At 37.9% G+C, this 26,997-nt stretch overlaps 1 protein-coding gene across 2 annotated transcripts in view; it reads right to left on the bottom strand.

Moving 5' to 3' along the window:
• Positions 1-615: 615 nt before the first annotated feature.
• Positions 616-26,997, bottom strand: part of SLC22A16 (solute carrier family 22 member 16) — a 34,801-nt gene continuing 8,419 nt past the window's right edge. The window contains exons 2-8 of one of the 2 annotated variants that reach the window (XM_056344351.1): positions 15,012-15,488; positions 12,342-12,459; positions 9,931-10,480; positions 7,913-8,040; positions 7,412-7,521; positions 6,815-6,914; positions 616-1,721 (exon numbers count right to left, since the gene is read on the bottom strand). In XM_056344351.1, the coding sequence (XP_056200326.1) occupies positions 1,509-1,721; positions 6,815-6,914; positions 7,412-7,521; positions 7,913-8,040; positions 9,931-10,480; positions 12,342-12,459; positions 15,012-15,488 (1,696 nt within the window). In that variant the 3' untranslated portion in view covers positions 616-1,508. The remainder of the gene's footprint in view (positions 1,722-6,814; positions 6,915-7,411; positions 7,522-7,912; positions 8,041-9,930; positions 10,481-12,341; positions 12,460-15,011; positions 15,489-26,997) is intronic. The other variant, XM_056344352.1, reaches the window with a different exon arrangement.

The raw sequence follows: 26,997 nt of genomic DNA, 5'->3' as shown, positions 1-26,997 counted from the left end.
AAAAAGGAAGACCTGTTTTGATGAGATCGTACTAGCTAGCGTAAGAGTAGGTGCCTAAGATAATAAAAACACTGATTTCAAATCAGGGATGACAGGGTTCACACAGCCCAGGCAAGAGAGGGCTGTCTGAACCCTGACATGCAGAAGGTTCCTGTGCTGCTCCCCTCAAACCAAGGATGGCCAAGCAAAGAAGATACAGATCCTCACGGAAGGAAGAACCCCCCAGGTCTGGGGGTAGGCTGAAAAAGGGGAGGTGGGACAGAAAGCCATAAAAGTAGCAGCCAGAATGATGGATCCCTGTCTACCAGTTTTCTGTGGTCCACAGTCATAAGGCAGAATCACGCACCAGCAAGTAAATGTTGATGCACAGATGAGGTGTAGCAACCGTGGGACATTTACAGACACTGACTAAAACTACTGGAGTAACAGGTAACTCTTCTACTATCAGTGTCCTCCAGCCACCATTTAAAAAATTATATTCTTCTAATTGACTTTGAGTGGTATAAGGGAAAAATGAGCTACAGACAGCTGATCTATGAGAAAAATGGTGTGTAGATACCATGTCTACTAAACATTCATTAATACATAAGACCACTTCTGTGCAGAGAGCCTGAATAAGACCCATATACCATTTATTCTTTTTCACTGAGGACTGAGGTGGTCTTGATGGAGGCATTTGGCAAAATTGCTAGTGTAGCTCTTAAAAGTTATGAAGAATCTGATGCTAGATCTGAGCTGAAATAAGTGAGAAGGGGAGCAATGAAGTAACGGTCTGGAATGAATACAACTTTCAAAGGCATCAGGCATTTAAGTTAGTGAGACAGCAGAAGATCCAGTGAACATTTTTTTCTAAACCACTAATAAAAATATATTTGCCATTCAACAGAATGAATATCCAAAACTATTTGCACATTTTACAAATTTAGTATTATTTTTTCAGTTGGAAGGTATTCCACAGAATACCTTCCTGTTAGCAATAGCATCTTTTCTAGTAGAAAACTTGAAAAAAAAAAGAATAAATTAGTTTAAAATTATTGATATGACTTGAAGCAATGTTAAGGCTTCCCTCTTGAATTACAGCTGTCTGAGTTTACTGTGTTTTGAAGTCTGAAGCTTGTAACTGTCAGCAGCAACAAGACAAGAGTAGACAGGGCACTTTGTGGTGGTTTTACAAATCTAACTGCAGAAAATGTGAAGAAAAGAATTAGCATATTTTTTACATATCAGGTAGGTTCCAACATTTAGAGTAATCATTCCAACGGGTCACAGCAAGTCAGATAGGTCTTCTAAATTCTGGGTAAGTTTGACAAGGGATCTAGAAATCCTATCAAATTTTCTGCAGTACCTCAGTCAAGTGGAAAAGGTTATATATACTTTCTCTATTGAAAAGGCAAGACTGGATACGAAGTAAAAGGCACAGATATTATAGAACAGTCACATTTCTTGAATAAAAAGATCTTATAAATTAGATAACAATTACAATCGGGAACAGGCATTTTGTTGTTGCTTTATTTCTCAGTGCTGACTGTTTCTTGACCAAACATCTCTATCTTTTCTAACGCTGCACCACTGTGTGCTGGAGGAGTCTTTTCTGAACAGCTTTTCTTGTTTCTTCCCATTTCTGTAGCTTCCACCAAAGTATTAGTCAATGGTTTTCCCAGTGTTTCTGGAAGCATTAGTGTTAATATTCCACTCAGAAGAGCCATGATTCCAACAAGCAACTAGAAGAAATAAACAGCAGCTGTAAAGGTAGGAATGTCTTTCAAGTTACGTATATCTTTGATCTTTGCTTGAGAGTACATTTAAAATAAAGCACAAGGAACTCTAATGTAAAGCAAAGGATCATAAGTCTTAAATGTTGACTGTATAAAAGATCTGTCTTTTTTTGCTGCATAAACGAAAGACTATGCAGCAGGATTAATAAAGAGCAAGTGAAGTATTCTGTTCACAAGGGATCAATACAGTGCAAGCAGGAATAATTCTATTTGAGAAAACAATACATATCTTAATTTGGTATTTCTACTATCAGGTATGTATTTAAGAACTGGTTCTAGGATTGCATACGTTTCTTTCTACATGCATGTTCACAGAGCTACAATTTCCCTGCCACCTGTAGTCTCAATTCGCACTCCAGCTCCTGAACCTATTCCCCCTGTACCTGTGTTCCTGTTCCTCCTGCACACAGCCAGATCAGAATTTCTCAGTGCAGCTCATTGGCCTGGAGCCACAAAAGTGCACAGCCCTGCTCAGGAGAGCTCTCTAGCAAATAACGAGCTAGCTGTCGACAGGAATACTTTGCTAAACTCAGTTTCAAATTGCTGTTAGGGGTGCAGGCATCTACTGACATTTGCACTGGGATCACATCTTGGATTTGTCCATGATGTACACAGTTCTGTAACAACAGCTTACTTCAGCAGCAGTGCAAGGATCAGGATCGTGTGGGGTAGACACAGAAATACAAACACTCCATGAGTACCTTTTATTTCCCTTCATTTCTGTGTCTCTTGTTCAATGAAAACAATTCATACTTTCCTCCTTTGAAGTACAGAACCGCATTAAAACCCTGACATTCTTCCAACACCAGGTTATAAATGACACAAATCTGTTTTCAGAAATGCTTCCACACAGTACATCGTGCCTGGCCTCAGTGTTTTTCCATTTTATGACTGTGCACTTTAATACTGTATTATCCTTATCTTGCCGTATGCTGATTCTCAGATCTGTCCTGTTTGTTTAATATTTTCTTTCCAAGTGTGAGGGAACATTTGGAATTACTATGCCTAGGTCTCTTACACAGAGCTTGAGACAAGAACTGGCCAGCTACCATCTGCAGCTAAGCCAGACTTTCTCTTTAAGTCAGAAAGGTGCTTTAAAATTGGAATTCTCCATGTAACCTTGAACAGTGCTATTTTCATGCACATGCACCATGCTGCTTTTGCTTCTCTCTCCCCTCCAAAAGAGGACAGCTTGCCTCAAGCACTCTTTTGAGAAGCAGAAGTCACACTGCTGCATACACTCCTCTTTTTGCACTTGCATTAAATACAGAGGCTTACAAAACAAACAATTGAGCAAAATACTGTTGAATAGTACAGACTACAGTGAAAATAAAAGTAATGCTCTTACTATGAAAAAAAAAAAGCCCAGCAGTAATAGGAAAAGAGGAAATGGCACTGAGTAGCAGACTGAGGGAAATTCCTGTAGACATATATATTTGGCAGAAGTGATATTTAAACACATATTCCAAAATATTGAAGTCTCACCTCTGAGTGTCAAAACTCTTCTCCACTATTAAAACATGATTTTCTGTCATGGCAAGAGAGTACGAATTGACACATGGCAGCTATTCCACTGTAACCTCTTTTATGCACATCTTTCAGGCTGTCATAAGTTTATATTTGAGTATATTGAGGGCTGTAAAAGATACTAAAGCTTACGGACATCCATACATCCAGGGTTTATGAGAACAGGGTCACTACTGATGCCCAAAAGAACAAGATTAAAGTAACACTGTGTGCTTTGAGTATGTGTGTCTTCTCTGTTTCAGTAGTCTTTTAGACATTTTGTATTCTTCTCATGTTTTCCTTCCTCTTGAACCTACCTTTTATTCTGCTGCAAACTCTCACTATTCTGTAAGCGTACATGCCACCATCTTTCCTGTCTTTTCATCTCAGCTCTCTTAACTCTATTCCATCACGTGTTAGGTTTTTTTTCAATGTGAAAGCTGCTGCATGCCAACTAATTCAGTGTGTTTCCCTTCTTTCTGACCCTACGAAATATTCCCTATGAAAGAGAGAACATGAAACAACTAAGTCACAGTATATTAATGAAAGGACTTCTCAGATATCATCTACTTTTTCAGGGGCAGTAACCACACTTATCAATGAAGTTATTTACATTTAGTTGAAGCAAGTCTTCTGCAGTCTTACCTTGGCTTACTTCTTCATTAGCATCTGACATAAATTAGCCCTGTGCTTGCTCATAACACTTGTGTATGTTTTGTATGTGTGTACTATTTTACATATATAAAATATGTATTCTTTATTTATATTATGGAGTATGTTCTTCTGATATAGTCAATGAGTTAAATGCTTATGGATTAAAGCGTACATACTATTGTACGAAGTATTTAAGTATGTTTAAGCTCCATTGAAGTTAATTTGACAAGAGTACCTGCTAAAATTCATTGCTTTTTCAGGGTCTTAATTTGAAATCTGACTTTCTGCTTAGTCAAACTCTCAAAGTATTCCCCAACACTTCAGTACAGCCAACAGTTTCTATCAGCTACCATAAAAAAACCTTCAAAAGAAGATTTCCCACCGTTTTTCGTATGTCTTCCTCCCTACCTGGAACAACAATTTTTATTTCATAGGGGTCCAAGACCAAGACTTAATATATTCACTCTAGAACAAAAGATAATTGGAATTAAATATCCCTACAAAATAATACTTTTACTTCTGAGAACAAATTATTATTATAGTCTGCTATTTATATTTATATCCACATCTGATGGCTCTGAACAAATCTAAAATTTGATCTTATGTACAGAATTCCTACTGCAACAAAAAAAAAGTGAAATTTTGTCCTGAAAATCCACTAGTATTAGACACAGGATTTGCATTCATGTAACTTTACTGACCTCAGTGGAGGTTTTTTTTTAATTTATAAATTATGGTTTACCTGAGAGAAAAATCAAGTCTATTAAAGGGCTACTGTAATGTAATTCTTAACAGATGAGAAACAGAAATAGGTTATACATGGAGCAGTTGCTTTACTCTAAGTTTTCTAGAAAGCTATCACAGAGAAACATACTTAGCAACTTATTCAAGATTTATAGGCATTCAAATAAGATGCTTGCATTACTCACAGGTGGCGTTAACTGTACACGAGGCAGACTGTCAAACAAATAGCAGTAGTAACTGATTGACAGTGTGTGGTGTGTACAATAGATCAACATGATACCAGCTTACTTACAAACATAATCCATTTAATTTCATTTCCAGTTCAAAACATGACCTGAAACTTGGCACACTGTGCTCCAACTCAAGACAAGCCTATTTAATAAACTGACAGATGTTTTGTAACAGAAGCTAATAATAAAAACATATTCACTATGAGCTACTCCACAACTCTACAAATACCCTGGATAGTTCTTTGTACACTGAGACTTGTTCATAGCTGAAAAAATTCCTCCGTTTATGCTGCCATTTGCACTGTTCTCCAGCATGTTTGAGCATTCCCCATCTTATGGTTTTAACTGCAGCACTTCTGCACAGATAAAGCTTATCTCAGCCAGTAAAGGCAAAACACTGACAAGAGAAAAAAAATGTTCTCCCATGACCACCCTGTTGTGCAAATGTTTCTTTGTCTTTTCTGGGATGGTATCTTGGTTTGTATGGGGCCATTATTAGGAAAGAAAACATTTTTTAGGACCTTGAGGGAATAAATTAATTTGTGGTCTCCTTCATCCTCTTAATTTCCATCCAAAACAACTGCAAGCAATTAATTTAAATAATAAAATGAGTTCCCAAGAATTCCTTGAAACCAATCTCTAGCATCTATAATTGAAGATTTTGTAGTTGCAAAATCAAAGGGACACAACGCCAATTTTTCAGGAAACTCCACTGTGGTATACAAAATTAGAGTAGGAATCCAGGTTAAAGACACATCCCGTTACATTTTCACCTTCTGACATGTATAATCTACATATAAAATTGGTGTGCTAGTCACAGTGAATTCTAAGGGGTATCTGAAAGAACTGTTTTTTAATCATTATTAAACTCTCCTCTACTTAAAGCTTTAATATAAACTTTGTAATTCCTTCTGTTTTTACGTGTATGGGTATAAATTATCCTTCAGGGGAAAAAAGGGATTGAATAGCTGCAGGATTTCGTAACAGAAATATAATGAAGAAATGTAATGAAATACGATTCATCTGTGAGCAGGAAACACATTAAATATTTTGTCCAAAATGGACCTGAAGCTACATAATGCAGACAAAATGCTTAAAGTGCAGGAAGGAATGGTCCCACCTCTGTTTTCCTGGGGCAACTGGTGGTAGAAGACAAAACTTAATGGTAGCGTGACTTGGAACTACCTAGAAGTAGGATGTGCTTAATGAACTCAAGGTTCTGTTGCTTGTCAGTCACAGTGAACCTCATCAATATACCACTTGCTTCTCTTTTTCTATCTCACAAATTATTTTTTCAGTTCTTGGAAATGAAAAACATGAAAAGGGAGCTTTGGGACAGCTGTAAAGACCAAGTACCATAAGCGTAAGACATTCCTAATCTTTTGGAAGGCTATTCCAAAGATGCAACGTCCCAGGAAAGCCATGGAAAAGATTAAGGATTAATACAAGAGAAAATAGCCACCAATGGTGAATTCCAAGAATGGAAGGACTATGCCTTTGAAAAAGGGTAAGAATAAATCAGGAGCATGGTCAAGAACTGCTAGGCCTGCAGAGGAAAATATGGACTAAGACACTTCCTAAACGTTACATGGTAGATGAAGCATATTTTTATGGAAAATGTTTTTATCCATTTCATACTAGGATTCAGTGCGTAAGTATTTTTATCTTCTTCCATCATAAAATCATTGCAGAAGCTTTCAGTGACTCAAAGTCTCCCTTTTGCTTCACCTGCATATTTTTAACAGTATGAAGCTACTTATCTTTGAGACTTAAAATTTAGAACAAGAATGGTTCACTCAATTTCCTTTTCAAAATAAAAGTTCAGAGCTTTTGATTCCTGAGAAAACAAGTGATATATACACCTTTCCAAAACCAGAAACATTCACTGTTGAAATAAATACTTACAAGTGGCATGAAAATCCAAACACTTCTCAGATACACACAGAAAGGAGCAACCACACTTCCTACACGGCACATCATGCTTCCACTTCCAACAGCAAGTGATCTACACATAAAACAAAGACTCTGATAAGAATTCTGGCAGGTAAAGGAAACAATTAGAAATGCACAGACACTTAAAACATCAGTAGGACATGTCTTTAAGCAATTATGCTAGGAAGCTATTGCTACACCAATGTAAATTTATATTGCAGTGAAGTTCAGTCGTTTCTGTAATCAAGATTAAAAATATAATCGTCATTCAGTATAGAACACAGGATGAACAACCAGGATTTTTAAGAAAGACATAAATAATGTTGAAAAGAGTATTCTTCTAGTTCCCCAATGAAACCAACCAGTGCACATGGAATGAAAAAATAAATAAAAATTTCTGGTACAGCTAAACACTAGACAACTAAAGCACCCGAGGAACTAATCCCATCCCAAGTCTTTCAGACCACTACCACTGATGCCAAGAGTTGCTAGATATGGTGCAGCAGCACAATAAAGGAAAGGAAAGAACAGCAAAGTAATGAAAAATACATAACTGGCAAAAGTTCTTACCTTACAATTGTTGGGTACAGTTCTGCTGTGTAGAGATATATAAGGCCAAATGCCACACCTATTGAAAATTTTCCAGCCATATTTGCTAAGATAATTGATATATTGAAATCCTGTTGAAAGAGAGCACAAATAAATAAATTACCAGAAAATAACACTATCCCAAACCTAACATAAATCCTTCACAAGTTGTGACTCTTTTTTCAACAATAAGCAATATTTAATGCTTCTGTTTTAAAATTGGTCTCAATGAGTAATTAATGTCCATATCACTTTTTACCAGTCCTGGTTCACTGAAGTCCTGGGAACATTTTACAGGTGACTCCAGCAATGACAGTGAAACCTGTACTGACAATACAGAAACCTATCTTAGACTGGCAGCTACAATTTAAAAACAGCCTTTAATCAACTACATGATTTAGAAACAGCAGCTGCATCTACAGACTTAAGAGCCTTTAAAATAAATTTCTACTATAGCAACACTTTCAACAATAAGTGACTAACCTGAGGTATGAACATAATTAAAACACAGATCAGTGCACTTAAAATAAGGAACGGAATGAGTGTGTTTCTCCTTCCCAGTTTGTCCATCCCAATGCAAGCAATGATATAGCAAGGCAACTCCACAGCACCTGTCAGTATGAAACCATTTAATTTTAGGTCATGATTACTCATAGTCATAACTCTAACTTCCTCTTTACGAGTATTAGTTTAATCTAGTGGATAATAAATAAGTGAAATCTAGAGATAACCAGTGTGTTGGGCTACTTCACTTGGCAACAGAAATGGTGACAGAAGTAGAAAACATGGCCTAAAATACGGTAGTGGGGGATGGAGAGGGACAAGGGAAACAGCTTTCACAGCACAGAGCAGTTTCAGTTCTCTTTGAGGTGGAAAATTACAGAAAACAGCAAGGCCACCGTCCTGGTTTTATGACACTGGCACTTGTGACTGAAAGCTCTCAAATTGCTGCTCTTCTGCTACAGGTATTTTTACATCTACAGTTTAAGCATACCCACAAGGAATACTGCTAGTGTCGCACAGACACACCTTTCAGGATTTGCCAGCTTCCACCTGGACACAGAACTGAAGCCACAGGCCCCCAGCTTCAGCCCCAAATCACCCCAATGTAAAAGGCAAACAAGGTCCCTCCAGGTCCGGTTTTCTGAGTCAGCTCCACAAATACAGACTGTGGTTCCAGCTTTCTCTCTTCTCCACTAAAAAGAGGGCAGCTGCTTATTATATCCCACTCTTACTCAGATTGTCTCTTCCTAATGTCTCTTTCCAGATAAAAACTTCTGCAGCTCCAAAAGAACTGGTGTTTGGCTAGGACTGTTCACAAACCCTGCGTAAACATGATTTGCCCCTAGACAAATTATATGGAGCCTAAGCCAGTTTGGACATGTTTTAAACCAACTTGCTCACGAAGAATACTACTATGTCCAATGTAAAATCATGGAAGAACAGAAGATACAGCCCTGAACAAATACACTGCATTCCTTTACTAAGCACATATAGTATGTCAATACATCTGTAATATTGGGAAACAATCTTTTGGGCTTGTGTTGGTAAAAGCAGGCTGCAATTATTCAGTATTTTTAAAAGAGGTGGATAAGGGAATATACGCACTGTACTCCACCGTAAGAGCTTAGGTATCTGTGCAATACTAGCATCCGCTCTTCAACACATCAGTCTACCAATATACTATAATACATGACAGCACAAGCTGAATTCCTGAGAGCCCCAGTCCTTCTGAGTGCTTATGTACATGAACAGTCACATTCACTTTACTGAGAGTACTCAGTCGCATAAAGCAAACTGCATGACTTAATTCTTTGCTGGCTCAGAGCTGCATGCCTGACCCGGAGTCTTCTGAAGCCAATGGAGTATTTCCACTGATCATGACAAACTTTGGATCAGGCCTTGAATGCACTGAGCTGCCTTTATAAACAACTTACATACCAGAGGAAGATTACAGTCAGATTGACAAAATTAAAAAATACAATTAAATTAAAAATACACTTTTGAGAAAACTAAAATTAATCTTGCTTCTGAGAATTATGAATCTATTTTCTACACAGGCAGGCTCAATACCTCATGACTGTAAGCGATTAAAAGAATAATTTTCTTCTCTTGTTTTCCTAGTTTGTGCCTTTAACAGAGCCTTGTGAATTTTGTGTTGGTGGTCTGCTTCCCTTGGTGTTTGTGTGGATATGCAGGGCAAAGCGGAGACAAGCAGAATATAGTTTTACAATCACAAAGACAGATGGAGAATTTTGTACACCAAAAAATGTTAAATTCTCCTTTTTTTTTTTTCTTTTTTTTTTTTCCAGAAACAGTGAGATTTGGAGTAAATGATTCTCCTGTGTTAGTCAACTTTATGAAGACTTAGCAAGAAACTTTTTGAACAAGGTTCATAATTGAATGAACAAAGTTAAAACATTTGCTGTCAAATCTATAGACATTTCTAAATGTTATGCTCTAGTTCTGTCATAAACAGAATAAAGTACAAAAATATTTACCTATGAGAAAGAGGTTTAAATATTCATTGCCTCCTAGACTGACAGAACTGAGGGAGAAGACGTAGTACCCCAAGCTCCCAGTGAACCAGATCAGCCAGACTGTGATGGTCCTTCTTGCAATGTGCCAGTTACAAAAGAGGTCTAAGATGTTGTGCTTCTTTGTTGAGGATGCGTCATTGTCACCCATTCTGCCACTGACTAGATCATCTTGTTGGACCGAGCGCAGTTCAGAAACTCTGCAGGGAGTGCTCACTTTATTCCATCTTGCCATTATATTAATTACTTTTTGTGCATCTTCATATCTTTCCTCTGACAGAAGCCAAAGAGGTGTTTCTGGGAGCACCCAGCAGCACAAGACAAAGGGAAGAGTCGCTATGGTGAGAAATATCTGATAGACCCACCAGGTCCGAACCAAAAATCCCACGAGTGCCACAACCATAATTCCCATAGCAAAAAAAGCATGGACATGCATAGAAGCCCAGGTTCGTGCTTTAATGCCAACAAATTCAGTCACATAAACAAAAGCCACAACCAGATAGCCACTTGAAACCTGGGGGGGGGGGGGGGAGGTGAGAGAGAGAGAAAAAAAAAAAGTGAGGTTTGTATCTACTCTCCTTGTGCAGCAGCAGTAAAAACAATCAGCTAACTGTTTCACATTTGTGTGTGCTTAATTGCCACTGCACTGGCATATCCCACACTGACATAAAAAAAGGTAACCCTGAAAACAAAGCAGATGGAGAAAAAAATTCACTCAAACCTTCAGACCGCCTGGACACTGTATTTAAAAATGTGAAGTGATTTTGGATGCTTCTCTGTAGTGGGAAGTGTCTTGTAGCCAGCAAGAGACACCTGAAAAAGAGCCTAATTTGCTGATGTCACTAAACCCTTCAGCTCCAAAAATCAGGTCTCTTAATGACACTGCAAACTGGATGCTTCAGAAAATGAGGTCCCCTGAAGTAACTGCCACTTCTGAAAGTCTTCACCTTGGTTTTTAGGTAGACTATTAATAATCTGTATGTCAGGGAACTGCAAACTTACTGAGAATTACCTTCCTCACTTCATAAATTATCCCATCAAATCAATTTTTTACAATGCTGGAAGAGAATCTCATATATATGGTTATAGGTTCTCATACGTTATCTAGCGAATGCAATTACTGGCATGTTCTGCATTACAGTATTTCTTAATTGAATATATATATATATATTTCAATTTCTCTAGGAACAGTCAAACTCTTGGTATCTTAAAACATTTCAAAACACAGCTAGAAAATGCAGACTAGAAAATATTCCACTATATCACTTTGATTAATCAATGTTCTGGTTAAAAATATTCCAGTTAATAGTCTCTGATTCTGAGCCCCCTGAACCTGATACGAACGCTGTGCTGATCTCAGTGGCATACAGCTAGAGCTTTAGACCTCCACCTTGCACGTCAGTCCCAGCGGGCAGTAAAAACCTACACCACTCGTCTGGTCAGAGCTTTTTGCTTTTCTAAACTGCTCGGCCCCCAGCATCAACAGCCAAAGGAGTCAGCAGAGGGGCTCCTGTTGATCTCACTGTTCAAGGCTGAAATGCCCATGCAGTTTTTCCTGCTAAGACATCCTTCTGAGCTCTGATCAGGCAAAGGAAGCTCCAGGTGCAAGGTCCTGTCCTGACTAATGTGCTGTCAGCAGGAATAAAATAAATTATGTAATTATTTTCAAATTTCTAACGTACTTTAAATGTTATGTAACTTTCTTTGTGATAACATTCTAATTGCTTTATGCATTACATAGTGAAAGACTACAAATATTGTACTTCTGGATTTAAAATAGTAATTTAAAATTGGTTTCTATGTATAAATATTGACACACATATATATAAAAGTACATATTAACACATATACTGGAATACCCCTAAGTACAGTATAAACATCTAGGTGTTAAACATGTCTACCTATGTATTTAGTATTCCAGGTATAGCTTAAGAGACCAAAGAGATGCATGGAAGAGAAAATGTGCATCTCTTCTCCATCACTCAGAATGGCAGAGATGAAAATCATACTTATTATAGATTTTTTATTTTAAGAAAAATATACTCAGTTTCTAACAACAGGAAGAAATGCAATGGAAGCTGCAATGCAGAACCCAGAGTTTGCTGCTCACACTTGGTATTTAATTACCAGTCCAGCAGAGGTTGGGATGGAGGAAGCACCAAACACTGCTTCATACAGACGCTTTCTATTATTTCAAAGAGGAAAAGTGCTGTGGTCCAAGAACATTCAGATTCCCCCTGCTCTGCTGAAATAAGTGCAACAGAGGGGGCTTTAGAATAATGAAGTAGGGGAGGAAATAATAACAAAAGGGAGGTTTTCCTGAGAAGGGACAGGAAATGACACAAAAAAGAGCCAGGGTAAACATCCTTTCTTACCATAGCAAGGAGAAAGCGCACAATCACGAAACTGTAGTAGTCAAATGTGAAGGCCACTGCGATGCCAAATACAAACTGACCAGCACTTGTGAACCATATAACACGTTGTCTTCCCAGTCTGCAAATCACAGCAGTAATAAAATTATGAATAACCATAACCATTCCATTAAAATACACCCTGCAACTCCAGAGAGCCTGTCTGGAAGTGAGTCTGAAAATATGTAATACTTTCACTCACCACAGAAACTCTGGTTTAGTTGCCCATATTAATTTTTTGGTAATTCCAACTTCCAAGAAAAAAGGAAGTTCCTGTGAACAACAGAACTTCCATTTCACAATTCTTGGCTAGAAGCAACGTGCAGAAGTGTGCATTACATATGTTCACCTCCAGTTCCAAGTTTTAACTTCTACATAACTAATCTGCAAGTTTACTCTTGTCTTATTTATGAGGACAGTAGGTAAGACTTGCTTTTTGAGATATTTCATATTAAGTAACATGTATTTAATATTTTCTAACAGAAGTTAGCTGTGATAACACATGCCACCTCTTGCCAAAGTAACAACCGATTTGGATAGTAATGAAAGGCTTCTGTAACATATCTTTGTCCAGTTATTTAAATTATCTAATAAATGACAATTACATAGTTTCCTTGATTTTTCTGATTGCATCACAGCACACATGCATGTATATACAAACACAGAAATCCAGGAAGCTAGCATACTAACAGCAAAAAAATCACGTCAAATACTAGCTTCCCATCAACAACATAGTAATTCCCATCATAAAAGAAGGGCATTTAGTAAAAAGGAAGTTCTATTTGTTTATCTTCTTCTGGTATCTCAAGGAGAAAATATACCAAGTAGAGCCAGTTGTCCTTAAACAAGTCAGCATATGCTACCAACACAAAGCTCACCTGGGGGAAAACCTAGAAATCGGCAACAGATCTACAAGACTCCATGGAGGATTATATTCTAGCTACAAATGTTCTGTAATACAACATGTGTGGAACCACTTTTCTTCCCCGATAATATCCTCTTGGACTCATTATCTACTCCACTGCAAATAGCTTCTCATGGATGTGGGTATCACGTTTAGACAGAGGGTTTGAGGACTTTCAGGGGTGTGGGCTCATTTGTTGGTTTTTCTCCGTGAGTATTTGGTACGACATGAAACCAACCATTTTTCTCCAGCCTTGAGCTGGAGTCATGCACATTTGGTCTCTGCTCCCTGTCCGAAGAGATCCTAGTGATTCCTAGCTGTCGGAGCTCTTCTGTTGAGAAATCTGTTAACTGGGAATGGGAGGAATCCACAAACTTATTTCCCACCAGCCAGGATGTGTCAGAAAATAATCAGTTATGTGTTTTAAAAGCCAAATTAAAAAAAAAATCATCTTTATTTTTTCATTCCCATGTTGTAACTGTCACACCATAGTGTCGTGCTAATAAAGGAAAATCAGAAAACAATATGCTTGGTCTCCTTTTTCTGCTTATACTGTTAACTGTGGGATAAAATGTTACCCTCTACCTAACAGAGCTGTTAATCAACAAGCTCCTTTATGGAAAGAGATAAATAACACTAAACTACCCTTCAAAGCAAAACACAGGTACAAAAATTGCCTGAGACGAAACCAATTACAACATAGCTTAGGCATTTGACTCTCATACGTATAGAAAGGCATGGCTGGGCATTCTTCTGAGGTAGAAATATATATGTTTCTGTTGAGAGAGAAAACAGGATACTGACATAAATCCTGGATCTTACTGTTGCTTCTGAGTCCAGCTCTGATGCTGGATCTCAGTATGTGATCTGAGATAACATCCAGGGAAGAAGTGTCGGAGGGGAGTGGGCTGAAGGACAGCCTTGGCATCGTGAGCAAAGGACTGCTTGGGCTGAGTACCTCCACAGACTGACTCTCCTCATGCTCAAACAGAACTTTGTACGTGCTAGTAAATAAGTGAAACTACAGCACAGCTCACTGACAACCATTTTTCCTCCTATCTGTACTAACCTTCAAGAGACTGAAGTTTGAGCTAACCATTCAGGGAAAAACTACAACTGGACAGCAAGAAAAAACAGTGTATAGGTGTTTATTTTAAGAATGTGGGGTCCGACCAAACCCTGAAAGCCTCTGCATCAGCCCCACAGAGCTGTATTCATGACAAAGGTTAGGAAGTCTGTGATTTTAAAATACATGGTGTTTTTAACCTTCCAGTAGCCCTTCAGCTCTCTATCACATCCAGAAATAAAAATCTGTGTTTCCATGAGGAATCTCTCCTCATGGAAAATGCGGTGAAAATCTACTCCCAGGTTTACTGTTGCTATTACTACTAACTATTTCTGTTCCTGTGGAAAAATAATAATAAAAAACATTCTAAGGGCAAATACGAGCTGTACAGAGCAATTTGAGAGATCAAGGCCTAGAACAATGGATGATATCAAGTAGGAAAAAAACTCTAAAAGCGAATGATTTGCGAGTACATTTAAAAATTAGTACTTGCTATTGGGAAAAGAAATTGAGTTAAATGCATTTGTGAACAAAACAATAACCAGACCTCCTGACCTGTGCATACATAATTATGACTACAAAATGAACGAGCACAACAAAACAGGTAGATACATGTTGAGTTACTGCAGTCTGAAGCTACAGTTCTCAGAGGATAGCACTTTACCTGTCAGCAATGTCACCAAAAATCACTGCTCCAATCAAGACTCCAAGCATGAATGTAGGCTGGATTAATTTTGCAAGCCACTCTCGGTCACAGACCAGATCCCACTGTGTAACAACAGTGCTTTTCCACTTTGTGTCATCATAGAGAAATCCATCAGAACAAGAAAATAAGGACTTGTTGGCATTGTATTCATATGCCAGATCCAAACTGACTTCTCGTTTGGACCTGCTGCATTGGTTAAGTTCCCAGATTTCTCCATTTTCCAGCTGGACTACAATGTAATCTTCTGTTGATGTCCATAGTGTCCAGATGTCCTCTAAACTTGATTCAGAGGAGTTGTATAAAAGAACACTACTCACATTTCCAGGGATCCCACATACAAAGTTAGGGGTAACAGCCATGAACACAGATGCTAAGTAATGGATACCACATGACATAGCTTGAAAGACAGATGCAAAATAAACAAATGCTTGAAATCTGTAAAGGGAAAGAAAAAAGTTTACTGAAGAAAAGCCCCTCTATACATGTTAAAAAACCAAACCATAATTATTTTTCTGGGATCGGTATATAGAGACATCATTAGAGTCTCTAATAGTGCTGCTTCAATATTAGCTAAGCCCTGCAAGAGACCAAAGATGAGAGAAGATCCACAGAATCTATTGTCAGGAAATAAACGTTCCTCTTCATCATGTGTTTAGCCATACACAGAGAAGATCGCTTTAGAAGAAACAATTCTGAACTTAACCACTTTGTTTGAAGCAACCTTCCACCCTCCAATTCTTTGTAGTACATCCCCTCAAAATAAGGCTTTGGATTACTTGAGTGGTTTAGAAAAAACCCAAAATGTTGCAACCTCAGGTTCTGAGGGATAGAGATATGCACATCAAATAAAACAAACCAACCACATTACACCCTTCATTTCACCTAATTGTATCTATGTAACTGTATTCCATCTATCTTCCATCTCTATTGCCTTCAGCAGATAAAGAGAGAATACATGGAGACACATGTAGTGGAAGATAGAATCTGAACAGTGTGAAATGTTTTGTACCAAAACATAACTGTAAACAGGGTTGGGTTTTGGCTTAAACAGGGTGTGCAGTTATCCATTAAAGATTGTATCATAAAGAAAACATGGTAAAAGAATATTTCATGCGTAGGCTGAATTTTGGCATTTTAAAAGCTTTTAAAACATGCTTGAGGTGCAAGTAAATCTTTGTATATAAATTGCACATGCATTCTGAATGTTGAAAAACTTGCAGTGAACCGTAGTATCACTGCAAATTGTAGACAGTTTCTGATAATCTAAGCATAAGAAGTCTTTTCCTCAATTAAATGTTAAAATTATGCACATAACTAATACAATGTCTGTTCAGAAAAAAACAACACAGCTTTGGTTTCTCCTCCACTTTTTATTTCCTGAAGACAAATCAATTGCACTAATTTGAAGAAGCATTCAATGAGCCTCTATATATACACCCGTCCTGCAGCATGTGGTGGGTCTTGATAGTATGAAACAAAAAGCAGCATTTTTTTTAAATTGCCAGAGGCTATCTCTGCTGAAGTTATAGGAAATGATGCCTAAAAAACAATTGCCTTGAAATGTCATGTGGGAAAAGTCAGAGCAATTCCAATTCCCTAGCAAATGTGACTTCTAGATCACTCCTCTCCAAAATGTATCTAATATAGCCTTTAATTCCCATAATAAAGAATGCAACAGTACTTAGCCTAGTACTTTTAAATCATCTATCATCACAATTTCTAGTGAATTCTAAACTATCTATAACCAAAGTATTTGTTGGATACATTGCCTTCATGTCCAATTAGCTTTTCCAATTAAACAGTTCTCTTGTATAACCTAACTCCATTCATCATCCTCATTCTCCTCTGCCTTTTATCTTGTGATTCTCATTTCCTTCCTTGGTAAATGTAGACCCAGTTGCCTATCCTGCCTTTTCAATAGCACTGTTGCTCTTCAGATGCAGCACTGTCTATCCCTCTTTCTCTTGACAACAGTTCTGTTGACTTTCCCATAGCAGTCTGAGGAGAGGGTTGAATTGCTAAGCCCACCATGGCAGTTCAAAAGCTGGCTCCACTTCCCTCTTGAAGACATTGCAAGGCAATCCTCACACAGGTGCCATGCTGCTCTTCCCCAACAAACCTTGTGAGCGATATGGTCAAGAGAAACTGAACTTAACCACAGCATGCCTTAAGTCTGCCAATCCCCTCTCAACAGAACAGCTTCTTGAGGTCTAAGTAGCTAGCCGTAAATCGAAGCAAGGCTAAAACAGCTCTGAAAGGCTTTTGGGCTACCTTGGACCACAAAAAGACAAAGGTTACTCCAAAATGTACTCTTTGTCACCCCAGTAATGCAGACAAATACGGTCAACAACATTTTTCAGCTCTTCTCTAATTTCATTTTAACTGTTACCATCAAAAGACACAAAGTTATTTTACAAATAGGAGAGCAAGACCACATTCAACAACTTGGGCTATTGTTGCAGTACACAGAATGACTGACATCAGAACTAGAAGACCTCTAGCAAATTAGCAAATTAAAACCCTACAAGCTGTGCAGTTACATCTTCTACCAGCTAATAAAAAGTGGCATACTTGGAAGCACAGTCCCCAGTATTTGCAGTATCTGTCATTATTCATCAGGAAAGTGCAGTGTTAGATAGCCCAGTTTGTATTTCCCAGACAGAGGAAGAATGAAATAATTTCAAACTGCCACACATTCTTCTTGAGTTTCCTAATTAGGTCTCACAGCACAAGAAATATCAGGTTCATCACTTCTCTTCTACCCAGTAAGAGTGAGCAGGAAAAATGTATTTATGCCCCTTCTTGTTTGAGATGCTTGAAAAAAGGTAACAACTTTTAAGCAAACAGACTGAGAAGATGGTATGACCAATGCACTACATTATTTAAAAAAAAAAAACAAATCCCAAGAGCATCACCAGAGCTATGAGTTGGATCAGGTCTAGCTAATCTCTGCACTAACTGCTCCCCTGGGAGTTTTATCTTATGTCTTCCTGAACGTCTTGTGATCATACTTCAATAACCATTTTGACAGACTGCTCCACTGTCAAATCTTTCTTTTGGAAAGTTTCTCATTAAATCTAATCTTGATGTCCTCCTTTCCAGTGTAAAACTATTAGCAGCTTATAAAACATCCTTGTGCAACCTTGAATAAATTTTCCGTGTCTTTTAGTACTTTGTTGCACAGAATTATCAGTTATCCCTCTCCAGTTACTTTCTAAAACTATATAAATTAGTCCCTTATCCTTTCCTCATTTTTTGTGTCCTATAGAACAATTTCCACCTCTATAAAAAGCAATAAAGGATTTATTTTAAAGAAGTATCTGTGTCATGCCATATTTCACCCATCTTTCAAGAGTTTAACTTAAAACTAGAACTGATCCTTGTAAAAACGTTCTTCCATTTTCAATGTTATGAAGATCTTACTCAGTTTCAACGAAGAAATCGACTCTCTATTATCACTATTTTTCTTACCCAATTTGCATAATCTACACTAAGCAAACACAAGAAGTCAAACAGAATGTCAGACATACATTAATAGACATAATTTATGCTGTTTATGACTTTGTTTAAGAACAGGAAAGCATGTTTTTGCAGCAAAATGGCCATGTTGTTGTAGAATCCTGCAGGATGGATTGCACTGCAGTTTTTAACCTCTAACTGCTCAATAAAAAAGCTGTGGACCAAGAATAAGGGAGAATAAAGCCTGATATGAAGTTAAAGAAGTGTCTGGCAGCACCAGTGGCTGAAGGCATCCCACACCACATTAACAGGCTGCTCCCCTGGCTGTGTAAACTATCTACTGTTCTCTCCAGTAAAATTCCACAATGGGCTAGCTAAGACTCTCTCTGTGTATATATATAAAAACCACACAAGAAATATCCTGAAAGCCCTCTTTTTCTATGAAGGCAAAATTCATTGCCAACTACAGTAGTGTTGTAACATCATCACGACTGATGCTAGACTGAAAAGCCCAACCTTACGAGTTGCTGAGAATCTCCTGTGGGTAGAAAGAGCTTTTCTTCTAGAAAGATTAGTTGCGCAGAGGTCAGGAAATTTGTTAACTGGCATAGTCACCAAAAAGGAATTAATTAGGCCATTAGTGACAACATACAGAAAGCATGAAATGTATGCAGGAAGGATGATACTTGGCATGGGAGAATACTATAGATGCATTGAACTTGGTTTTCCAGAACAGCTGAAGATTGAAAAGGGACAGAGGAAGATCCAGGCCCAGCCTCATGGTAGACACAGGTTTGCTGGAACAGAGGTTGCGGCAGCAAACAGTGCTGACTGACGAGAACATAAAGCTGGTGCCTGCTCTATTGCTAGCCTGGGATCACTCCCTTTGGACCTTTGGTGCATGAGTTTTATCTCAGCCCTTTTGTGGTGGCCATGTCAATGCTCTTCCCAGTCTTAAAACCGTGGGGCTGCTTCTTGGCCCATGCTCACGTGACAGCTGAGCAGCTTCTCCTCTTTGTAGGAGGCCTTGGTGCTGGGGGGACCACCACTGCTCCTGCTCAGGAAGCCTGGAGCAGCCCCTGCAGCAGGCTGTGCTGGGGCAGGAGGTCACACCAGAACGTATACAGGTCAAACACTTCACTGACCCTGAGGTGCAGCTTAAAGTCTATGCTGTCCTTGCTACCTACCTACTTGTAAATTATTAACTTTTCTCCCAAATTCTTAATTTAAGAACACTGGATTGATAAGAAACTCCTTTATTACTATGCTTAAATCTCTCTATTGCAGACAAACATAATATAATCCTTAAAGTAACCTCACCGAACTCCATTTCAAAAGTTAAATTTCCCTGAAGTTAGAAATACTGCTGCTCATGCACTAAATAGTAAGAACACATCATTGCAGTAGCAATAAATATGCTTGAAATTCACCAAAAGAAAGCAAAGTCTGTGATCTATTTTTCTTGACTGATCTCAAAAAGGGCAGCTTTTAGCAAGGGTATTTTATATGTCAGTTATCTTCACAAGCACACATCAGATTATATAACATATATTGTTGCAAACAGTAGTTTTTAATAACCTATTTCACTTTTTTTTCTTTCTAAAAACACACTTTTTGCATTTTTTAAGATCTGTGAACATGATGACTGTCCTAAAAGGTATGATAATCTCTCTCAGTGTTTTTCCATCTCTTCAGTGACATGCCATGGGAGATAATTGTTTGGCAAGTACATTTCGCCACTCTTGCCAGGAGTGTCAAATATAGAAGTCAAGAAGACTTTGTAGGTTACTGCTCCGGTATAGAGATGCTTAATGCATGCCAGAAGTCAAATGAGCATAAAACTGTCTTCACAAAAGCTTGAGCAAGACACAACATGAAAATGTTGCAGTCTTTCTTGAAATATTTCCATCAAATTTCTTCCCAGTTATTCTTTTTTCAGTTTACAGCTTATAGTAAAAAAGACTTTTAAGTTTTCTAACTCCTCTGCACAAGTTTTAACATCTCACCAGTAAGAAAAGCAACTGATAGTATCATAATGTCAGTATCTGAAGAAATATTCTTCCATAAAGATAATGAACTAGATCTCAGACCACTGTCGTTCTGGCTGTAGTCTCATGATACAACATCTCTGTGACACTGTAAGATCTCTGAGATATTTTCTCCCTTCTCCTTTCCCACTGTTTACTCTTCCCCTGAGACATAGTGCACTCTATGCTCAGTTGCGGTGCTACTTTTTGTGGGACCACTGTGAATTTTATCTGGGAAATGGATCTAACTTGAAAAAAAAGAAGTCAAAATAAATGATGATTAAAAATAATAAACCAAGCCAGATTAGTTGCTTGATCCAATTGATATTGCATCCATGCAAATAGTCAGCACCACTCTATTTGAAAAGTGCTACATCTGGCATGCAAAAATACCTAAAATGGACATTGTCGCATGTATGCTAGAGAATAATTCCCCAGCCTCCAAGTATTTTTACCACTGTCAGTTATTGCAGTGCATAGCAGGGCCGAAACTTGGTGTTAAACACTAATTTTATGTTAAATAAAATATGTTTCTGATATTTGTTTCCTTGACTGTTCATCAAAGAGAGGAAAGGGAAATTACTAGATACTCATCAAAAGCTAATATAAAAATTTTAAAATTCTTTTAGTGTAGCGTAGAGTCACAAGGCTTGTTCTGTGATTAGCAAAAGATTTGTGCAATTCCACAGGTTTTACAAGAGCTATTTTTACTGTTTGTCTTTTCAACCATGTTGTTAGCAAATTGCTTAGTCAGAAAACACAGTATGTTTTTGTTGTGCTGTGCAGACTCAACAGGATGGCTTCAGTGGAAAGAAATTTCCAGATATTTACTATTTCTGAAAGAATTTGTGTTCAAGTAACCACTTTCACCTCTGTATTCCACCCTGGTTGGTTTTTTTTAATGTGAGAAAAGCCATTCAGCATTCTTTCCACTCTAAACCAAAAAGCTGTGATGCACTTGCCCTTACACATTTTTTATTTTTTTTTTGAGAGGAAAGGAGCTGAATGAGACCTAGGAGCAGTATTTTTGCTGTGGTGCAGAGATGTGGATTTGGAAGCAACCTGAAACATAGAACAGACACGGCCTTATTTGACTTACTAAAAGTGTGACATGTAAACTTCCTCCCCTCCTAAAGGCAGTTTAAACTATGCTAAGACTTGGTCTCAGCCAAGATGGTTACTTCCAGAATTTATTTGCAGAGGCAGCAGATGCTGTGTTGGATATCCATTTTAAATGTACCAACAGCACAGATGCAACAGGAATAAGAAAGTCTATAGGGATCAGAAAGGCCCCAGGAATTATGTATCATCACTGGTGACAATGTGTGCATCAACATGCAGTCACCCAACAACAGACAGTTACAAAATAATTCTTAGAATCGTTTAAAAATGATTCTCTGAAGTATTGTAACACTTCTATCCCATTAAACTTACTATGCATGTTTCCCTTTGATTAAGACAAGTTCAGCGTTTGTTCATCAGGGTCAAGAAGAAGAATTAGTTGGCTGCTCATTACTGCACATTTGGTATAACAGCTTAGATGAAGAAAGCAACATCACTGTAAAAATCAAGAATTAGTGCTAATTCAACCAACAGAATTAGGGCCCGTATTTTTCAAATACTCCTCCCCCATTAATGGCACAGTTCTTTGGTTCTGACTAAGTCAGGCACATTATGTTTCTGTCATCACTTGTGACTAAATAATCCAGTTGGTAAACATTACTGGTTTTCAACAGTTTAGTAGCATAGCTTTCATCTGCAGGCAGCCACACACAGCAGAAAGGGCAGCTGCCATTGAAGGTGCTCAGTGTTCCTTGCTGCTGCTGTACCAAGGATTACTGCCCCTGGGGAGAGCCAGCCAGGACAGTGTGTTCACGGCTCAGCCTGTTCAGCCCAACGCCCAACCTCCTGGTCCAACTGACAGCGGAACTGGCCTAGACACAAAGGCTCTGGATTTGCACTCAAACAACCAAGCTACACACACACACACACACATATTCCACTACTGACTTTACTGTGAAAGTAACTTCTGGTTGAGGGGGAACACATTGCTGGGAGCGGTAACTATTTCATCGCTGGCACTATATCCACAAGCTTTTCTGCATGTGTAAACTACAAGGGATCTGGAGAAGTCAACAATGGACTTGCAACAGCTGGGCAACATTATAGGTTAGCACAGCTCTTGCACCATACTCTAGGCTCCATAGGTGAAAGGAAGATAACCTGCCATGGAGGGATCCATCTACAGATGGATTATCTAGAGAACAGAGAGATCTACAAAACCTGCCCGCATAACAAATGCCACACAAACTTCTTGCTTGCTTGCTGTGAGGAGAAAATGCAGGTTTTCCCCTTCACATATTTGTATTTTCTATCTTATAATAGTAGAAATAAAGCACCAATAGGGAGAAAAGAAGTGGACATTTAAAATTACCACTAAAAACAACGGTCAAACATTAAATGGTGCACATTAATTTCTACCTTTCTTCTGGTCAGCCTTTTGTTTAAATATCAAAATCAGTATGAAATAATTTTTTGGAATTCTGGTACATTTGCACCCATACTGGTACCAGTAAAGCAGTCCTTGAACCCGAGGCCACAGCTCCAGCTGGGGCTACAGCAGATACCAGTGGAGCAGCAAGCCTTGGGAACAAGGCACTGTGACTGCAACTGCAATTCCAATGCCTTCCAGCGGCAAAGCTGGAGTCAGTCTATTTCATTCTAGTTATCCACTTGTCCTTTCTGCTTTACCTGTGTCAATGGTATATACCAGGTAATTTAATTAAAAAAGAACATGATCATGCAGGTTTTAAGTTATTTAGGTTTCTTTTGGAATTATTTGGATCAGTGCTAAACACGGCAGAGTGGTTACACTTGAACAGCAGTAACACCTCAGGCTCTATACTTGGATGTTCCCATTCCAGGAAGAGCATTTTAATAAACATCAACCATTTAGAAAATTAGCATGTACTCTGTCTGCATGATATATTACTAGCATTACTTCTCACAGGGAAAACTCAATTCCAGTATCTTTGGTAACACTGCTGTCTTTTGCTCAACCTCTTTTTTGGGGACAAATCCAAACTGGGTATTTAATTCTCTTCCATGCTGTAGTGTTTCCATCAGCTTATGTAAGCAAATAATTTCACATCATAATCTGTAAAGTGTCTAATAGAATTTAAATGTTTTTATTGAGATTCCATCTAATTATAGACATAGGCAGTACTTCATATATAAACTGTTGTATTTCATTCTTCTTTTCCCATTTCGGAAATCAGATGTTTTCTGCTGTTTACCTTGATGACACATTTCATTTACTTTGTTCAAACTATGGAAGTTAGGTTTATTTTATCTTTTTTTTTCCCCTGTCTGTACTCCTGAAATAAAACTAATTGGTTTTCATATGAATTATGTTTTTATGTATTTGTTACTCTATTTAAATATTTCTATTGCAAAACTCTGAATCTGGTATAGCTGAAGGTACAAATACGTGGATTGAATACATGCAACTAACAATGTATTCTTCAAAGACTATTTTGCAAAATAAATAGGTCTTACCATTGTCATAATGTTTTTTAAGAACGTTTTGTTTCCTATTCATGGTAATACCTAAGCAGATTTGGATGCAGACAGCTCATTTTCAGTCTGAGGTCTACATAAATTCTCTTCATGCCACGCCACACATATTGTTAAGCATACTATCCAAGGCCTTAAATTTCTGTATCAGAAATATAATTCCTCCTTGCTTGGAAAATGATTGTAAAATTTCTCATTCTTACAAGTTTCTGAAAGTTCTCATGGGAAAAGGTGAAACAAGTAAGAAATCTGCATAATTAATTTAAGAATACTGGATATCACTTTCCCAGCAAACGTCTGTAACCATTCCAACACATATTAGTATCTTCCAAATTTTCAATTAGAAATAATAAGGAATATTAGCTCTGTGGATCAAATTATGTTTACACCATTTCTGTAAATATTTGACAGAAATGTCATGGAATTTCGGGTTGCTCTGTTGTTTCTGTCTTCCTTAATATAAGCAGTAATTTTATCCCTAGCACTACTTTTACAGCCCCAAATATGATTACAATGATTTAATCTATTTCTATGGGCTACAAAGGCATTGCATCACCTGGATAATGGGTCATTTTACTCTCCCTGGCCCCATTGCAACTCTTGCAATGTCCTTTTGTTAATTCTGACTTTCACTACAGTGACTCTTCATCAAGAGCAAAACAGGAAAGCTTAAGCAGACACCTTTGTCCTACTAGCTTTTTAGGAATATTTCACTGAAAAAAAAAGTAAGTAATTACCACTTTAAAAAAATCTACATTTAGGGAAGTAAGTGTCAGATAATACTGTCTTCTAAAATTTGGGACAAAGTCAACACGTAAATCAAGGTATCACTTTAGGAAAAGTAACTTGGTTTCAGCCAGAGATTCTTTGCTGCCAAAGAGAACACAGCAAGTTGCAATTCTACCTGTATAGAATTCTACACTTGTAATTCTACAGTTCTACAGCTCGAAGAAAGAGATGCGATTTAATGCACAGTCTGGTATGGTCCAAGTATTGTCTTCTATTAAACTTGCGTTTGCACATCCGTATTTAGCAGCTACATTCTACATTCAAAAGGAAAACAGCCTCCACACCAACAGCTTTTCTCTCTTTGTGTAACAGAGTAGCTTGTAACTTCTACCGACTTTTGTTAAAGATCAGTTAGAACACCAAAGAGGAGTAAGACATAGCTCCCTTCTTCCACTCTTTTCGGGAGTCTACACTGATGATCAGTGTTCAGAGGCTCTTGCAAGTTCAGCTACTCTGTCCCACCCACGCTCCTGCTCGGCCAGGTTAGGATCCCTGACAGGCCATCTTCTCCAAGGCAAGGCAGGTTATCTCTAAATGCACATAAAAGAATGCTACTGAGCACAAGAGGACTCTCAGCTTCTGTTGCAGGTTTGTAGTCCACCTTCCCTCCACACTGTTCCTCTTCATTGCAGATGTGTAACACACTCTTTGCCTAGAAGTCCTCAACCCTTCCTCCCGAAATGGTCATGGGAATCTCCCCGATGATAAGACTGTATTAAATGATTAAATTCCACTGGAGAGCTTTTGAGTTTATTTTGTTTTGATTAGCAGCCTGGTCATGAACTTCTGTCGAATTTTTGTTTATTTATATCCCCTACCAGTTTCAGTCTTGGGTATTTGTTTGGCTAGCCTGTGTCTTCACAGGACAAGAAAAATATTTGTGTTTTCTCTCCTCAGAGAGATTTACACATTGTAGAGTATATAAAATAGAATGAAATGCCGAAAGTTGATTTAATAGAACTTGAATATGTGACATAACTGCCTTTGATTTTAACTGGACAAAGAGCTTTTCTACATGCTCTCTAAAGAAGACAAGTCAAAAATCTTAATACCATTATTGATCTTTCCCAAAGAAAATACATTTTCATTATTTTTATTGGTCATTTGTCTCTTCTGTGACCAACACACTGAGTTATTCTAAATTGTCCTTGATTTCTTAGTGAAAAGCAACCTTTTCATTTCCTGTCATTCAAGGAATATGATGCTACTGCCTTTTTCTTTAAACTGTTAAAAATGGAATTAATTTACATTAAAAACAAAGAAATGCAAATTACAGATTTGACTGTTTCCAAGGCTAAGAATGCACTTTGACCTCTTAGTAAATATATTCTGTAATGCTCTTCTACCTGCTTATACTTCCACAGTACTGTCAGGTTCTTTTCTTGAGTCTTTCTCTTACAGTAGTTCATACAAGGGAATAATCTGGAATAATGCTGTTTCCTAACCTTACATAAATTAAAGCAGCTGGATTCTGATCAGAACATCTGGGATTCTTCTACATAAATCTATTTTTGTACCAAATTCCCTCTCTGTTTTCAATGGGTGAGACAGAACTGAGCTTGGCTACACTGATCTACAAAGGACAACAGTTCTCCGAAAAGCTTAAAATACAACTGTAAGGGAGATGAGGTCCCAGTTGCTCTGACCCTGGGACTAAAACAAATTCTTGCCCTCAGAAGGGTGGAGCTATAAGAAGTCTATGGTATTTCCCAGCTCTATTAACTTAACTAGTTCCAAAGATGCAGGAAAAAAAATCCAATCAATAATTTGTTCTGGACTATAAGCCATTAATATAAATTATTTAAATGAAATGTGGTGTCATCACTATAATTTCACCATATATCAAATGGCTTTGTGTTAGAGAACGCCTTCAGATATTGCTTATCTATTATTGCTCATGTTTTCTCTTTTGTATTTGACTTTCTCTCTAGCACTAAACACACATCCATCAAATGAAATATTACATCACAGAAATGGTAATATTTATTCATAGAACAAGGGCTAAATGAATATTATTAGTAATCATAAAACGGTTTGGGTTGGAAGGGACCTTAAAGATCTACTTTCAGGCCCCTGCCATGGGCAGGGACACC

This window comes from Falco biarmicus, chromosome 6 (genome assembly GCF_023638135.1).
Source record: "Falco biarmicus isolate bFalBia1 chromosome 6, bFalBia1.pri, whole genome shotgun sequence".
Taxonomy (NCBI): Eukaryota; Metazoa; Chordata; class Aves; order Falconiformes; family Falconidae; genus Falco; species Falco biarmicus.
Note: the sequence above shows the minus strand (reverse complement) of the source record. Positions and strands in the feature narration are given on the sequence as shown.